General features: G+C 38.0%; 1 protein-coding gene across 4 annotated transcripts; it reads left to right on the plus strand.

Moving 5' to 3' along the window:
- Positions 1-1,989: 1,989 nt before the first annotated feature.
- LGALS8 (galectin 8) lies at positions 1,990-18,242 on the plus strand. Of its 4 annotated transcripts, none has more exons than XM_083361992.1 (9): positions 1,990-2,119; positions 4,520-4,622; positions 5,248-5,336; positions 6,931-7,141; positions 8,965-9,084; positions 10,496-10,522; positions 15,765-15,853; positions 17,032-17,197; positions 17,817-18,242. In XM_083361992.1, exons 2-9 carry the CDS (start codon positions 4,581-4,583, stop codon positions 17,964-17,966), a joined length of 894 nt encoding a protein of 297 aa, XP_083218118.1. In that variant the 5' UTR covers positions 1,990-2,119; positions 4,520-4,580; the 3' UTR covers positions 17,967-18,242. The 4 variants fall into 4 exon arrangements, with proteins under 4 accessions (XP_083218118.1, XP_083218121.1, XP_083218120.1 ...); XM_083361994.1 differs by lacking the exon at positions 1,990-2,119 and adding an exon at positions 2,216-2,309; XM_083361993.1 differs by lacking the exon at positions 1,990-2,119 and adding an exon at positions 4,371-4,389.
- The last annotated feature ends 381 nt before the right edge of the window (positions 18,243-18,623 follow it).

The following is an 18,623-nucleotide window of genomic DNA, read 5'->3' on the forward strand; positions in this document are numbered from 1 at the left end:
AGTTATGCAAGAAATCTGTGTGCATGTACATCTCCAAGATTTATCCCTGGTTATATAAGATGTTAAATCTGCATCTAAAGTGCAAGAATATATCAACACTGGGTACTCTAGTCTAGATGAATTTAGATTTACATTAAAAACTAAACCTTGGAATTGACAATGTTCCTAGCAGGGATTGCATCACATGTCTTGCTCAGATTCCTGGCCCACCTGCATGTATTTTCAAACATCTGCCCATCCCAGCAGAAGGAAATTACAATCATCAGGTGTTAACTTCCTAATTATTTCGGTGTCATCCAATTTCCTAATTGGAGTTTGTTTGGGTTATAGTTAATTCATAAAATTTCGGCTGGTGACTTTGCTCTGACTCCCAACAAGCAGTTCTAACTTCACTGTTTATTGTCATTGACCTTCAGAGGTCAGACAAGACCAGACAAGGAAAGTACTGTGTAATATAAAGACCTCTTCAAGTTTTTGTTTATGTATCTATGAGCTATAAAACAAAAACAGGATTGGTATTCCAATCTGTAGTTGCATAGATTATTGCCATAGCCATTTGACAGAGACTGTAAAAGTTAGTTTTGTTATACTTTATTTCTCCTTGAACACACTATAGTATGTGTGAATAATATTTTTGAGAGTTTGCTTGTATTCTTACTACAATCTGTTACTGAAATGTACTTATGAAATTAAAATAATTTATTAAAATAATTAGTGTGTTTATGAACAGCTGTGCCACTATAGCATGCTGACTAGGTAGGAAAACCCATGAAACTTATTTGCTTCAAAATTAAGCATAAATGGCCTAAAGAAGATGACTCATCCCACCTACTGATGAATTGTAGTACTGTAATGCATTAAGTATTTAGACATGTCAAGTAAGCATTATTTCACAGGTTTGAATGGATGGAGAACCCAATATATTTTGCTGCCGAGATGAAGGGTAAGTTGATTCCTCTCCTTCAATAGAAAGAAAGTTCCTTGGACTAGCTGTGGCAATAGATGTATCTTCCAAAATGAGGGTGACACCCGATGATAGCCAACCCTGAGTACTCCTGCAAGAATGCATTCATCTTATTCTGACAAATAAAGTTCACTATTTTTCTTCTTTCTACTATCCTTTTCTATATTAGAAACCTTTCTGTATTAGAAAAAAGTTTAGACATCTTCACTGGCTTATTTTGCAAATAAAATGATTGGGAGATTGTTTCAAGGTCCTTGGGAAAAATTCATAGAATAAAAATGAAAATCAAGTGAACATAAATAAGAAAATTTGAAAATAAGAAATAAGAAAAAAAAGAGCCTGGTGCAAAGAAGAGCAACTAAGATGATTAAGGGCCTGGAGACAAAAACATATGAAGAACAGTTGCAGGATTTGGGTATGACCAGTCTAGAGAAAAGGAGGGATGTAATAGCAGTATTCCAGTATTTGAGAGACTGCCACAAAGAAGAGGGGGGTCAACTTATTTTCCAAAGCACCAGAAGGCAAGACAAGAAAAAATGGATGGAAACTAATCAAGGAGAGAAGCAAGCTAGAACTAAGGAGAAACTTCCTAATAGTGTGGACAATTAACCAGTGGAACAGCTTGCCTTCAGGCTTGTGGGTGCCTAATCACTGAAGATTTTTTAAGAAAAGATTGGACAGCCTATATCTGAAAGGCTATAGGATCTCTTGCTTGAGCCAGGGGTTGGACTAGAAGACCTCCAAGGTCCCTTCTGATTGATTAATTCTGGGTTGATCAATGATTCATTGGATTGTTTTCTTGACTCTTCACGGTATTTCCAGGAGTCTTCTCCAACACCTAACTTCCAAGGCGTCAATACTCTTCCCATTTTCCTTCTTCGAAGACCTAGACTAGACCATTGCGAATTTGGTTAAATCTTCTCCCAGAACCGGTCAAAGGTTACGCAAATTGCTTTCCGAACGCTGTTCCTTTAAGTGTGGGAGGCGCGGGTCTTGGTGGGATGATGTCATTGGTCGCGCTTTGTGAACCAGGAAAAGGAAGAATGCCGAGGCACCATTTTAAAACGTTAAGATCGGTAGCATGATAAGTGCGAGGTGAAAACAGCCGCTGCAGTTTTGGCCGGAAGGCGAAGAGTGCGCGCCACAGATGCGGAGGTGAGTTAACTTGAGGGCATCCGCAGTAGAGCAGCTGCAGAGAGTTAAAAGCAAACAGATACAGCTGAAGCGTAGCCAGTGACTTACCTGCTTTGGATGAGCGGATGGGAAGGCGAATCAAGTCAAGGGAAATTTTAGAAAATATCGTGGACCGTGCGCCATCCAGTGGAAATTAAAATCGGCTGGTCTCGTGAGTTGGATGGAGTCCGGGGTCTGCGTGAAATTAGCTGGAATTTAAAAATCACTTCTGCTAGGGCCAGCAGGATGAGACAAAAGCAAAAAATTTTCAGAATTAGTCTGTTCGTTTAATTTATGAGGAACCAGCCCGGTTTGGGTCTTTGAGACGTGTTTTTTATGTGGATTTTTGCTTGGCTGTGATTAGGCACTGGGGCACCCATCTCTTCAAAAAACGTATTGGCAGCAGAGGGTAGTGGTTGTAATTTTCCCCCGTTATTTGTTAAGTAAGATATAGAATTATTGCAATAGCAGAAATGCAGTGGCTGCAAGAGTGTGGAATTACTTAGTATTATTTTATCCATTTACCATGGACGCGGCTAGTGCACAACAATCCTATAGTTTAGTCGGATATTATCCAGTCTCTTGATACTATATGGTTATTTTTTAAAAAAGAAAATGAATGAAGGGGCTTGGCTGGAAAATTCACTAAAGTACCTATCTTGTTTATTAAAAATCAGAGTAGCCTTTTAAGAGAGCCAGAAGAGTTTACTGGGCATCTCCCTTGGGGCTAAAATGATGCAGCACCACATACTGTAGTTCCTCACGAGTTATTTTGATAGTGTATTGTGGTAAAGAAGAAGTCTTGCATTGATGCAAAATAGCCTGTAGAGCTGAGTGTGGAGAAGTCAGTGAATATTAACCATGCCTAAAATCTAGTGTTTTTTTTTAAATTAAGACTCTTGATTATAATAATAAATGGAACAAAAACTAAACTTAAAGAAAATAGAGAGGAATAAAAAATGCAAGGAAAAAGAAAGGGAACAAATTAGGAAGTTCCTGAAAAATCAACAGGGATGGAGCCAGCCACATGTGGGGGAGGGGTGCGAGGAGAATGGGTGACATGTCAGAAAGGGGGGGGCTCCTCCTAGTGTTGCCTCCAAACTCAGGCACCCTGAGTTTGGCATGGAACTGATAAGAACTTGACCCCTGAATTTGAGAGTGGCATTTATCTTTGCAAAGGGACTTTGTTCATCCAAAAATACAAATCAAGTATAACAGCCAAAGCAAAAAGCACTAAGGGTGTGTGTGGGGGGGGGAATCAAGTCTTCTGCAAAAACAAACAATACATTCCTTTGATATATGCTACAATCAGAAAGCAAGTGATCAAACACTTAAGACACTGATTACATGTGAGACTTGAATAATACAAAATATTGATTCTAGATAACATTCCACAAGTGGCAAATTTATGGTTTACTTTACTTTTTCCCAGCTGGTTTGTACCTTTCTTAAGATTTACAAGTATATTCAAGGAATTTCAGTATACACTTTGCTGTTCTGAAGCTGCTGAAAGAGCAAGTTCTTGTATGCCAAAAGAAATGACCTAGAGAAAAGAGGAAAATGTGCTTTTTAAAAGTTAAAAAAAGAGTCCTAGACTGCCATGTTAAAAAAGCTAATGCCATCTTTTAAAATGCTAATAGAAGCCTAAGATTTGAGGCAGCACTGCATCCTGTCAAGTGTGGCTCCCTGGCAGACAGGATACTGTATCATATATTTTCTGCTGGATCTGATGGGATGGGCAGAAGTGGGAGAGATGGTCCCTCAAATAACCCAGTCCTATGCCATGAGGGGCTTTAAATGATAAAAATCAACACCTCGAATTGGATCCAGAAGCCAAGTGTGACATGCAAAGAGTAAAGCGCAAAGAGTAGACATGTAATATTTGCCATTCTAGGAACACATATAACTGCTCCCATTTCATGTATGACATGGCAATTAGAGAAGATAATGGGCGTGTGGAGGAAAACCACACTGATTCTTTTAAGAAAACTGTGTTCAGAGTTGTACTAGTGGCAGTGGCGACTTTTTTCTTTGAGTTCTTTGCTGAGCTTTTGCTGGGTATTTTAAAAATATCTCTCCTTGGAACTATTTCAGACAGATGCTTTAGAATTCCATTTGTCAAGAGACAGCAGCCCACACTGATTGAAAGGCTAGGATTTTTAGGTGACTTGTCAACTCTGTAGCTTAATATTGGAATGTTAAGCCTTCTGGAGTAGTTTACATTTGTTCTCCTTTATACTTTATACTCAAAGGTAACAGTTTTTTCTACCATATTCTCTTTCCAAACATTTCCTTTGTATCCCCTTTAATGGTTCTTTCAACATATTTACGTATACAGTTATGTTCACTTAAAACTTAGCTCTCTACAACTTTACCTTTCAGATATTGTTTGCAATTGGATCGTACAGAGCCTAAAAACCTCTAAGGCTGAGAAGACAGAAAAATGATGTCTTTGGACAATTTTCACAGGACAATCCGGAGCCCAGTGATTATCTCTTCTTCCTTGTTGATCCCATTCAATCTTAAGACAGGGGATTTCTGAAGTGAGAGGTTGGGGAAAGACGAGAAGAAAAAGTGTGGCTAAGCTGCAAGAGAGTTTCCATGCAGAGCAGAAAAATAGACTTTGAATCCTGCCTGCTCAAATATGTTTCCCCACTGTTCGGTTTAGAACAGTTTTAGGTCTCAAACCTTAATCCAGCTTCTACACTGATGACTTGTTTTATGCGGCTTATTGTAAAACTGATTTGATTATACTGATTGCCTTGAAATCAGATATTTACAATGAAGGTCCGTGTCAATGCTGTCTTGCATATGTGTTGCTGCACACAGCTGCCTAATTTTGCTTGCATGTCTAACTCCTTATTGTCATCAGTTGAATGAAGATGAGTGGCTCACGTCAGAGAATTGTCCATCTTGCATATTCACATCTTGATTAAGAGATTCTGAATCTTGGGAATTATCCTTAGGAAGAGATTGTCTGAACTAACTAAATTGATAGAGCATGATTTTACTAATTATTAGGTTTTCTAAAAAATGGAACATTGTGAAAAAATGATTTTTCCCTTTAAGTAGCAAGATTAGAAATTACATATCCTCTCTTTTTAAAATAGGTTGTTCCATATGCTGGGACCTTAATTGATGATCTTTCACCTGGAGATCTTGTAATAATACATGGATTTGTTCCTGAAGATTCAGAGAGGTAAAATTAAAAATAAATGTTCTATTAAAAGCTATTGTGTAAGGATATTACAGGCAAGCACCATATATATTTGTTCATTTATTAAACCTTTTGAGGAATGTTAAACTTTCCTTACAATAATGATTGTCAGTTGATATTAGTGTTCTGTCCCAGCCTATGTGAGTCCTTGTTATACTCACAAGGAGAAACCCCTCTTCCAAGAAACAGGCAGGAACCGCAAGAAAAAAATAACCCCTTTTATTCTCACAGACCTGAGTCAATGTCCAAAGCAAACACAGTCCACAGAAACTTGATCCTCAACAGAACGGTTACCTTCGGCAACCAGCACCTCCCACACCTTCCCTTTTATCATTCAGCCAAGGCATGGCTTCCTAATGCCTTCTCCTTTGCCTTTGGAGCCACCCCATTGCATTCCTCTGTCCAACTCACTTCTCTTGCCTGCACTCTCGTGCATCTTGGATTTGTTCCAACTGTTCTTCATCACTGTCCAACTCAGGCTCCCAGCACAGTTGTGTCTCAGCCTGAGCGTGAGTAGAGGGACCAGGCTCCTTGTCCAACTTCCTTAGACTCTAATGTCACTCCAGGCCCCTCCTCCTCATCTGATTCCTCAGAGTCAGCTGCTGCATCCACTGGCTGGTGAGGAATCACAACAATTAGACCACAAATTTGCTGGTGAAAGTGTTTACATTATTTTGTTGAACCAGTCCACAAACTTATATTTGCCTGGATAAAATAATTGATTTTAGTACTGTATTCAAGAGACTATGTTATAACATTAGATAAGAAATATAAATATAAAAAGAAATATGCAACACTTAGAAAATGTTTCTAAGATATATCTAAATATGTAATAATTTTTCAAAATATTAGCTAGAGCTCGGGTGCCACGTAACAGAGTGAGCGCCTGTTACTCGTCCCAGCTTCTGCCAACCTAGCAGTTCGAAAGCACGTAAAAATGCAAGTAGAAAAATAGGGACCACTACGGTGGGAAGGTAACAGCGTTCCGTGCGCCTTTGGCGTCTAGTCATGCCAGCCACATGACCACGGAGACGTCCTCGGACAAGCGCTGGCTCTTTGGATTTGAAACGGAGATGAGCACCGGCCCCTAGAGTCGGAAACGACTAGCACGCATGTGCGGGGGAACCTTTACCTTTACTATGAAATTGCTCTGTAGAATGGACATAGCCATGAATGTGGTATTTTAGGGATGTCCATGGTCTAGAATAGGGGTGTCAAACTGCAGGCCCGCGGGCTGGACGTGTCATCAGGAAACTGCGCCCACCCCATTGCTCCGATATGTTGTGCGACGTCACGAGTTTGACATGTCTGGTCTAGAAGAAAACTCTGGCCACTTGTTGGATATATTCCATATTAGAAATTAGAAACAATGCTTCTAAATCCTATATACACCTCTTTGAAGATGTCATCATGAGTCTGGTATGGAATGAATGTTCCTGCTGATCCTGCTCAAAATTCTAAGCTCATATAACAGGAGTGGAATAAGGAGATAGCAGCTTTAAGTTTCTCCATTTCCAGAGATTATTTGCTGCTTCAACAAAGATGGCATTGACTCCAGTGTGTTTGACTTTACTAGGTTCCAGGTGGACTTTCAGTGTGGCAACAGTACAAAACCTCGTGCTGATGTAGCCTTTCATTTCAACCCTCGGTTCAAAAGATCCGGTTGCATAGTTTGCAATACCTTGCAGAAAGAAAGATGGGGCACAGAAGAGATCATTTATGAGATGCCTTTTGAAAAAACAAAGCCTTTCGAGATAGTTTTTATGGTTCGCCATGATAAGTTCCAGGTAAATCGCTCAGATTTAATTATTTAATCAGCCAGTTAGTAATACCAGTTCAATAGGTCTTGTATAACTGCAACTATATACTGAGCTCCCATTGGTTTCAACAGGTTAAGTTTAAGTTTAGGCTAAGTTACTTTGATTCCACTGGGAGTACTAACTACATTTATCTAACTTTTACTTTCTTGATTAGATACTTTCTGGATCAATGCTCTTAATATTGCATTTATTTAGCTTACCGTATATATCCCACATTTTGGCTTTTTAATAACTTGCAAGATACCTAACAAAACATTCAAATAAATTTAATCCAATGGAATTGAAAACTAATTACCGTAGATCACTGCTAGCAACAAAACAGCAAACAGAAAAAATGTGCATCCCACCCCATAACTCTGCAATCAAATCCCAACATAAAACAAATTTGTGTCTGTTGATGGAAGGATAAAATTCTCTTATACTGTTCTTTAAAGTTTGAACTGATGTGGCAATGGTTGTGGGTAAAAGGGGTGGAGGTCGTGGTATAAAGTTCAGAAAGATTTTTCAGGTTTTTTTTAGAGTACAGTATATATAGCATCCATGTAAGAATAATATATTTCACAATGAATAGCACTCTTGAGTATGGCTTCTAGATGCAGGTGGATGGGAACAAAAGGCATTTTCTTCCCTGCAAGTACCTACTCCTCCTATCTTGCACTACTGGCTGATGTGTTAAATAATGCTGTTCCTAATATGCTAGAGGTGGTCTTAACCACTAGGGATTAGTGCAAAGGCACATTCTTGATTCACTAGAGATGAGCAGGCTGCATGTGGCTACAGCCTTCCAGCTGTGAGCTCAAGAGCCTTTCAAAGATAACAAACTTTTTCAGAAAATGGGTGCTTCAAGTCTTGCAAAGGCAAGTGAGATATAAAGGGACCTTCCCTCCAAAGTTGGAATCCCCTCCAGAGTTGGATTGTCTTTTTTTTTCTTCCGCTGTCAGAGGTTTTGCTGTATTAGCCTTACAGTCATCAATTGTTCCTGTTATCCTGTCAAGCTAAAAATAGGTTCGAAAAGTTTAGTTTAGTTTAGTTTAGTTTATTATATTTGTATACCGCCCTTCTCCCAAAGGACTCAGGGCGGTGAACAGGGCACATATAAAAATACAAAATACAAAAATTAAAAAGAGAATTAAATATTGTAGAATCACCAACCACACCCATTCTGGACTTCATGTTGGTCAGAAGAAATGTATTGCAACCTTCAAACAAAAGGCTGTTTGTCTCATCTTTAAATCATAGTTTGCAAAACAGTGGCTAAATTACCGTCAAAAATGAAAGGCTGCTTTTCATGAAATGCCTTAAGATGCCTTTGATTAATTTACTTTACTTTACTTTTATTAAATTTGTATACCGCCCTTCTCCCAAAGGACTCAGGGCGGTGAACAGGGCATATATAAATAACAAATACAAAAATTAAAAAGGAATTAAACAAGTGCCCAGTTAAAAAATACAATAACAATAAAAGACCCATTAAAAACCCTAACGTTCCCCATCAGGCCAGACCAGCTAGTTCAAATAAGTGGGTCTTCAGACCGCGCCGGAAGGAGCGAAGGTCCGATGCCATCCGGAGCTCAACCGGCAGTTGGTTCCATAACGCCGGGGCGCCCACAGAGAAGGCCCTCCCCTGGGGGCCACCAGTCGACATTCCCTGACCGGAGGCACCCTGAGGAGGCCCTCTCTGTGGGAACGCACAGGGCGGAGGGGAGTTTTAAAAATAATCTGCTATCTAAACTATTTTTATCAGTGCTTCCATATAAAATGTTCACATTTTAGCTGGCTGTTTTTTACAGGTGTCAGTTAACAGAAAGCATTTGTTGCTGTATAAACATAAGATTAATCTGGAAAAAATTGACACTCTTGCAATATCTGGAAAAGTGAAAGTTACATTGATTGGATTTGTTTCCAACAAGGTGAGTTATTACAAGAGACAGTCTGTTACTTTGACATTGCTCTAAAATATAAAATATTTATTCTATTTCTTATAACATTCTGTTGGTATGCATGGTATAAATTCATGATGTGAATAGAATGGATTGAACCATTCACTTTATAAATAGAATTATTAATTGGAACATGCAGCTTGCCCACATATTCAGTATAAGGAGCCGTCTTGATGTGAAAGATCAAATTATAGCAATAGGATGTAAATAAAAGCCTTTATGAAGAAATTAACAACATTCTGCATTTTTTATTTTTACATTGTAAATGTGGATATTATAAACAAAAAAGATATCAAAAGCAAATATGTAAATATTTTTAAAATATACCATATTTTATATTTTATATACAATTGAACAGAGTACAGGTAGTCCTCGACTTACGAACACAATTGAACTCAAAATTTCTGTTGCTATATGGAGACATTTGTTAAGTGAGCTTTTGCCCCTTTTCACAACTTTTCTTGCCATTGTTGTTGAATGAATCACTGTGGTTGATAAAGTTGGTTGTTAAGTGAATCTGGTTTTCCCATTGACTTTGCATGTCAGAAAGTGGCAAAGGTGATCACATCACACACCACACACACACACACACACACACACACACACACACACACACACACACAGAGGACTCTGCAGCCGTCATAAATAGGAATCGGTTGCCGAGTGTCTGAATTTTGATCATTTGACCTTGGGGATGCTGCAATGGTCGAATGTGTGAAAAGTGGTGATAAGTCACTTTTTTCAGGGCCATTGTAACTTTGAATGGTCACTAAACAAACTGTTGTAAGTCGAGGACTGTAATAAGTTTCACACTGAAGGTTTTTGTTTCCCTCCTAAGCAGCTCAAAATCACAAGTGGGCTAGGCAAACAGCTGTCACTAGCGGATTCCTTTCACCGAATTCCTCAGTGTATGCCTGCTATATTCTCTTGGAATTTGTTCCTCTCTAATGAATGCAATCACAAACATTTATTTCCTTCTTGCTAATTATTCTAATTATTATTATTGCTAAGATTTGGTGTTTTATCCAGCTTCCTCATTAATTGAGCTCTGGAAACGTTCCCTGTTGCTTGGGCTTACCTGGTTGTTAGGGATTGTATCTTTTAAAGGAAAGGAAAGCTGCAGTGAAATCATAAAAGCACAGTTGTGGTCTTGTGATTTTCACCGAGCAACCACTTTGCTTAGTGACCGAGTCTCTGGAACCAATTGTGATTGCTGAACAAGGACTACCTGTGTTCAGATATCACAATTCATGTCAGCATTTAATTATATATCTTATGTTGATCAAGATTCTCAAGGATCCATAAACATGGGAAATGTATTTTTAAGTGTACTATTTTGTTCTCTCATTTTACATTTAAGACTCTCTCTTTTTCTATACAGGAAGATGTACCTAATAGCTCACAGCTTGTAAGTATCTTTCTAAATACAAACCGCTAGAACATGCTACAGAATGAAAATGAACATAAAAGGGCATGAACTTTTTTTTAATCTTGATGTAAACTTTTTCATTACAAAGCTATATGCACGTGGGAGGGACTAGGGCATAGCTGATTTATGATTTGCCATCCCTCTGACAAGACTCAGTGACTGGGTTCAAAATTCTGCTAAACCATGGTTTATTGAATAACTCATTCTACACGCTGTATAAACCAAAAAAGTGCTCATTTAGCAAACAGCAACGGCTGCATTCAAATTGTCCTTCAGGGCAGTTTCGTTTGATAGTTTTCTGCAATTGTCATTTGCAATGGCCACATTAGAGTTCCCTGGAGTTAATACATAGAATTGTGACCTTGAAGATCATCTAGCGATCTGCTTTGTGAAGAGTCTGTTAAAGCAGCTGAGACAGATGTTTGTCCAGTTTCTGTTTGAAGTGCTCCAACTAAAAGAACATTTACTGAGGCAACCTATACTGCCAGTTAAGAGTTCTTCCTATTGGTTTATTCCTCCTAACATCTAACCGGAATCAATTTCCCTGTGGTTTCCACCCAATGATCTAGTATCTTGCTTTACAAGGCAATAGAGAACAAATTTACTCCCTCCTTTATATAACAGTCTTTTAGATAGACTGCCATCATATTTTCCCTTACTCTTCCTATGCAGTTCCTTTAAGTCCTGCAGACAGGACTTGGTTTTCAGTTCCTTCACCATTTTGAGGGCCTCCGTTGAATTTATTCCAAGACTTGTTTGCTAATGTGCTTTATAGCTGTGGTGCCCAGAAATGGACACAATGTTCCAAATGTTGTCTGACTAAAAAGAGTAGGACCATCGTCAACTTGGGCCTTTCCCTTTTTTCTTTCTCTTACCTTTTTCAGGTGCAGGCATTCATATTTCTCTGTCAAATTTTATCCTGTGTGTTTCAATCCACTAATCATGCCTGTCAAGATTGTTCGAATCTTCTCTAAACCACTTCGGTTTTTTTTACATCTATATTATTAGATAATCTTCAATTCCCCTCACCTAGGTCATTAATGAAAATGTTGAATAGCACAGGACCCAAGATAGGGCCTTCTGGCCTTCTACTCTATACTACTTTCCAAGCTAATGTGGAATTATTTATGAATATTCTCTTGTGTGGTCATTTGGCCAGTTACAAATCTATCTAACAATTGCACATCTGTTGCATTTTATTATTTCACTAATGAGGATCACAAGAGAGAATTTGTGTAGTGCTTTATTGAAGTCAGGGTATATTATCTCTATTGCTTTCCCCCTCTTGTTGAAAAAGAGATAAGCATAATTTGTTTATGATAGACCCAGTTAGACTCTTGATAAATTGTTGCTTTCCTATCCAAACATTCACAGATCTGCTGTCCCTTGGGCACAATCCTTGAACCGATTATTGCAGATTGCAAGTTGAGAGGTCTATAGTATCCTGTCCTCTTTCTGAAGGTGGGGACAACACTTGCTCTGCATCAACCTTCTGATATTTGCCAGTCCTTTATCCTAATATTCCCTCTTGAATATTACAGTTCTACAAACGCCTCTGCTAGTTGCTTCAGTACTTTTAAGATGTAAACCAGGGATTTTTTAAAAAAATTCAGGCTGTGGAGCCTGTTAGTGAAGAAAAAAAATTCCAGCACTCTGATCAAGAGACAGAAAATTTCTAGTGATAAAAAAATCGGCTGTTCAAAAATTCAAGTGTTTTTTTTGTCGCTGCTGTTGCCATTAGTTTCTCATGGAACCCCATCAAGTTATTGGAGAATCTAGGGTTCCGTGGAACACAGCTTGAAAAACCCTGAGGTAAACCATTTGATGTGGTTGAATTAATTTAAATTAGGTAAGAGATATTTTATCTTTCCCAGGTCCGTCCTGAGCTGCAGCTCATTTTCCCCATTTGTTTATTAATTAAATACAAAAAGAATACACAAAATTATAGAAGAAAGAAAAAAGCTTAAAAGAAGAAATAAAAATGTACAATGGATATATTCATGGGCATATACACATATATAAAGTTGTACAATAGACACTTCAATGAATGGAAATCATAATTTGTTAGAATTATCCATAGCTAATCTATATCAATAAATCATTAATTCATAAATTGAGGGTGAAGGCTACGAGCTTGTGGGTTGGTTTCTGAACATTTCATTACCAGGCTTGGTAACATCTTCAGGGGAACCTCTAAACACCGCTGAAGATGTTACCTAGCCTGGTAACGAAACGTTTAGAAACCAACCTACAAGCTCGTAGAATGAACCTTTACCCTCATCCTACACCTGAGCTACAGATATTTGCCACTATTGCAAATTCATAAATTGCTTGCATAGTTGGATATAGGTTTATTAGTCTTTCCAACATTGGAACAGTAAAACTTTTACCTATAATAAAAGTATAGAAAACCCACTGTCTTAGTCTAGATGTCATCTCCCAAGCTTTCCCCAATCTGGTAAACTCCTTATTGAATCAGCTCCAAATACTGAAACATATATGAATAAGAATTGGTTAAAATATGAGTAAGGAACTAATTTGAGGGAAACTAAGTGAAGAACATGTGCCAGAGAGCCCAGATTGTCTTCTCAGTCATCTTCACTGTATAATATTTCTTTCCAGGAACCAAAGTTACATTGAAAGAAATACAGTTGCTTCAAAGTTTCCAGTATTGCACATGAATGTTATCTGTTTATGCATATTACACAATCTTTTTTCAGCTGAACGACACTCTTCAAGCTGAATGGTAGAGTCAGGACATAATTACGTTTGATTAAATAAAAGACTGTTTAAATTTAGATTATATCTTTCATATGAGTTCTAATATTTGAGGGGCTCCTGCAAAGATGAGGGGTCAAACTACTTTCCAAAGCACCAAAAGGCAAGACAAGAAACAGTGGTTGGAAATTAACCAAGAAAAGAAGTAACCTTGAACTAAGGAAAATTTTTCTAACAGAGAGAGCAATTAACCAATGTAATAACTTCATTCAGAAGTTGGGGGTACTCCATCACTGAAGACTTTCAAAAAGAGACTGGACAACCATTTGTCTGAAATGATATAGGGTCTCCTGCTCAAGCAGGCGGTTGGACTAGAAGACCTCTGAGGTCCTTTAAATTCTATTATTCTATGTTCTATATAAATTTGGCAGGTAAGCCAAGATGGTGAGGTGACAGAATATACCATAAAGTGTTCCTACAATTTCTCTAATTTATGTTATTTGTTTACTTTCACTTAATTCATTGTAGGAGATTGTTGTTGTTAGTTGCGAAGTCATGTCTGACCCATCACAACCCCATGGACAACGTTCCTCCAGGCCTTCCTGTCCTCTACCATCTTCTGGAGTCCATTTAGGCTCACGCCTACTGCTTCAGTGACTCCATCCAGCCACCTCATTCTCTATTGTCCCCTTCTTCTCTTGCCCTAAACCTTTCCCAGCATTAGGCTCTTCTCCAGTTCCTTCCTTCTCATTAGTATTTGAGTTTCAACTTCAGGATCTGGCCTTCTAAAGAGCAGTCAGGGTTGATCTCCTCTAGGACTGACCGGTTTGATCGCCTTGCAGTCCAAGGGACTCGCAGGAGTCTTCTCCAGCACCATAGTTCAAAGGCTTCAATTCTTTGGCACTCAGTCTTTCTTATGGTCCAACTTTTTACAGCCATACATTGCAACTGGGAAGACCATAGCCTTGTCTATACGCACTTTTGTTGGCAGGGTGATGTCTCTGCTTTTTAGTGTGCTGTGTAGGTTTGCCATGGCTTTCCTCCCCAGGAGCAAGCGTCTTTTAATTTCTTAGCTGCAGTCCCTGTCTGCAGTGATCTTGGAGCCCAGGAAAATAAAATCTGTCACTACCTCCATTTCTTCCCCATCTATTTGCCAGGAATTGAGAGGGCCGGATGCCATGATCTTGGTTTTCTTAATGTTTAGTTTCAACCCAACTTTTGCACTCTCCTTCTTCACTCGCAACAAGAGGCTCTTTAGTTACTCTTCACTTTCTGCCATTAGAGTGGCAGCATATCTTAGGTTGTTGATATTTCTTCTGGCAATCTTAATTCCAACTTTTGATTCATCTAGCCCTGCCTTTCTCATGATGTGCTCTGCATATAAGTTAAAACAGGCAGGAGGACAGTATACAGCCTTGCCGGACTCCTTTCCCAATTTTGAACCAATCAGTGGTTCCGTGTCCAGTTCTCACTGTTGCTTCTTGACTCGCATATAGATTTCTCAAGAGACAAATAAGGTGGTCTGGTACTTCCATCTCTTTAAGAACTTGCCAGAGTTTGTTGTGATCCACACAATCAAATGCTTTAGCATAATCAATGAAGCAGAAGTAGATGTTTTTCTGGAACTCCCTAGCTTTCTCCATGATCCAGCGTATGTTGGCAATTTGATCTCTAGTTGTTCGGCCTCTTCGAAATCCTGCCTGTACTTCTGGTAGTTCTCGATCTACATACTGCTGGAGTCTAGCTTGTAGGATTTTAAGAATAACTTTACTAGAATGTGAAATGAGTGCAATGGTGTGATAGTTTGAAGATTCTTTGGCACTGCCTTTCTTTGGAATTTGAATGTAAACTGATCTTTTCCAATCCTGTGGCCACTGTTGAGTTTTCCAAATTTGCTGGCAAATTGAGTGTAGCACTTTTACTGCATCGTCTTTTTAAGATGTAGGAGATTAGGCTACTGTTAAATTTTGTTTAAACCCAAATATTTTTTTGAGCCATTTTGCCTCAGGTGGGGAATGGCTTCAACAACAGTCTTTCTGGAAAGAGATAAATGGAAGAAGGGCATACAAAAAAGTAAAAAGTGACATCTCTTGAAAGCTGTGAATTGAGGAGGAACATTGACCCCTCCCCCCTTATCCTTAATAGTTTCATCTGTCACATAAAAAATTTATACTACTGAGACATTGGGAGTTGATGGTTGTTCTGGAGCATCTGTTTTAAATCTAAGGGACTAAGAGATAAAGAATGTTACAGCCAAGTAGAAAATAGGCTTGTTCAGATCATTTCTGAAAATGAAGTGCCATAAATGTGTAAATGAGTAATAATTGTGAATAATCACTTGTTTTTAATTTTTCCCTTAATTATTATTGCCTTGTATTTGTTTTAATTATTATATGCCTCGAGTGATATGTAAGTGGTAGAAAACTCAGGTACATGATATATATATAAACTGCAGCTTATTAGTTTTTGGCATAGGTAACTCTGGGCTTGATTATATTTTCAGGTAATTCCTTATTCAGCAAAACTTAATTATTCTGTTGAGCCTGGACGAACAGTTGTTGTTAAAGGAGAAGTTAAAGAAAAAGCAAATGGGTTAGTGCATTAGAATACTGCATTATTTGCAACACTGAATATTTTACATGCTGCTATTATTGCAACGGAGGCGTTTGTAATTCATTCCTAAACTTCTAGAGAAAAACCTTACTGCATTCATAAGAAACCCTATTTCCTACACGTATGTCTTTAACCTAAAATGTACAGTATGTCTGTAGCCCAAAACTATGCAGTTTAGTATCACCCCAGATTTGTGATTTTAGAGAATGTCCACAAATATCTACTTATCTGGAGAAGTTTTACACTAATTTAATTTATACAGAGATGAAAGAATTAGAGATGCTGAAATGAAAGAGCAACAGTCCTGGTGCTGGCCATTGGCCTTTTCAGCAGTCATTTTGCCAAATTATAAATTTCCCCCCTATCAGCCAAGCTCTTGTTCTCCATACTGGTTGTATTTGGCTGACCCCAATATTTAACATGTTGGTTATCCTTAACTTTGGATATGTAAAGTCTTTAATAAATTTGCTTCTTCCCCTCCCACCACCAATTGATTCAATAATACTCCTAGTCTCTCTTGGGAAGGATTTTCTGGTCTAGTGTACAGTAGGTATGTGGGCCTGACAGATACTAGCCTTCTGTGATCTGTTCAACATGGTCTGCATAATTCCCACCTGCCAGCTGCTGTAAGCAGACATTTATTCACTGTAATGTCTTACACTGTAATGTCTTAGAGCATAGTTCTAAGTCATAATTCCACCAGCTTACATGGAAACTAACAAGAGTATTATCTGGCATGCTGAGGTCTCTGGAAGTGTCTATTGCCTACTGTTACTCTATACTCTGAATCAGAGGCAGGAAGATTACTATAAACTAGTTGAATTGTGGACTGAAATTGGTAGCTGCGATTTTGTCATAACAAGGCTCTGGAGCTATGTGTCTCCAACATTGAGGCAATCTATTCAACAAGATTAGGGCTGAAGCTTAAAACTTGAAACTAGGTTAAATATCCATGTCACCAGCAATGTGGTAGTGAAGATTGACCTGGAATGTAATGTTGGTAGGAAAGAGATTTAAATACAATTCCATCCTGGGTGAGGGCAAGAACGAACTGGAAGGTCTAATGGGAGCCGCAGAGCTGAACATGATAGAGGGCACTAAGTTGGAGGAAGAATGACCTAAGGCTACATAACTGATGTCACCATTTTTATTTTCAGCTTTGCAATTAACCTTAAGTCCAGTGAGTCAAGTGATATTGCTCTTCATCTGAATCCCCGAATAAAAGATAATGTTTTTGTGAGAAATTCTTACCTGTTCAATAGCTGGGGAGAAGAAGAAAGATCTATTGCTCATTTTCCTTTCAGCCCAGGAATGTACTTTGAGGTAGGAACTAAACAAGATTACTGATCTGTATTTTGCCTGTTAATGCCTATCTATTGTACACTACCCTAAGTCACAATGCCAGAGCTGAGTGGCCATATAAATAAATAGCATTAATAATTCAAACATTTATGAATTATTTGTGATAAAAGGTAAAGGGGGAGGAAGTTACCATGAAATGTATGGAAAACTATATTTGGACTTCCTGAAAGGTATGGAAAACAATACATGTGAATTTCACCTTCCAGAATTCCTGAGCCAACCTTCTACCATATACTGTATAACTCTTTGATGTATAGAAATTGGTAACTATCCCAAAACAAGATGACATTCAGACATTTGCATTACATTTTCTTCCTTTCCAAGATTTGAAGGTTTGGCAACCTACTGGATGCAACAGAAAGAACTATAACTATTTGTAGCTTCAGTGTTGCAACCCAGTGTTGTAGGCAAACAAGTTTTATGGATACATTTAGACATTATAAAAATGTTGAAGGGATATAGTGAAGTAGACTGCTTGATAAAGGATTTCTGAAAGATCAGTCTTAATTTATTGGCATTGCATTGTATAGTCTTTGGGAGTCGATTCTATTGCTGTTGATGTTATCCTTCTGAATTTCAGCTGATAATTTTCTGCAAAGATCATCAATATAATGTTGCTGTCAATGGCATCCATATCCTAGAGTACAAACATCGATTTAAGCAGCTTGACAAGATCTGTATATTGGAAGTCTTTGGGGATGTTCAACTCCTAGATGCAAGATGTTGGTAGTTGTGCAGTTCCTGTGTTTTGTTAATTGCTTGAAGAGAACAAAGGAAGAAGATTGCAGATATCTCTCTGTGTGACCACTTAAATTAACTAAAGTATTGTATCTAATAACTAACCATAAAATGGTCTAACAATTTATAGTTTACTAACTACGGAGATTGTGCCTATGTAACATATTTGAAGAATACTGTGCTTTTACAACATTTTAGTGTTCATAGAGAAAGGCTTGATTCTCAAGGCACACACCCATTAGATTTTTATAAAGCTTATGAAATTTGTGATTAATACTGTTATCCTTGAAATATATTCTGATGTTACACCTGAAAAATAGTTACAAGCACCAGTATTAAATTGCAAACCAGTACATATATAACTGGGAAAAAACTTCATTGAACTTAGCAAGGATTACCTCATCAGTGTTCAGTAAAATTAGTAGGCTTTCATGCATTTCTGGGTAATATATAACATGTTTCCATTATGACTGTTTACCTAGGCAGCTGTTTTTGTATCTCAATCTACTGCCTAGCATTTTTTAAAAATCTGTTATCAAAAAATCTGTAAAAAGTTCCGATTTGTTCAGAATCAATTATAATTTTTCTGCTGATCTTTATGGAGAATGTATGGCTTTCCAATCTATAACTAAAATTCTGAAAGTGCAAA

The sequence above is a fragment of the Vipera ursinii genome (genome assembly GCF_947247035.1).
Source record: "Vipera ursinii genome assembly, chromosome: 1".
In the NCBI taxonomy this organism is placed as follows: domain Eukaryota; kingdom Metazoa; phylum Chordata; class Lepidosauria; order Squamata; family Viperidae; genus Vipera; species Vipera ursinii.

What these genes read in the sequence shown, in the direction of transcription:
- LGALS8 (XM_083361992.1), top strand. Translation starts at nt 4,581, where the DNA reads ATGATGTCTTTGGACAATTTTCACAGGACAATCCGGAGCCCA. An exon ending in ACAGGACAATCCGGAGCCCA is followed by an intron (nt 4,623 to 5,247) that starts GTGATTATCTCT and finishes TTTTTAAAATAG; the next exon opens with GTTGTTCCATATGCTGGGAC. An exon ending in GTTAAAGAAAAAGCAAATGG is followed by an intron (nt 15,854 to 17,031) that starts GTTAGTGCATTA and finishes TTTTATTTTCAG; the next exon opens with CTTTGCAATTAACCTTAAGT.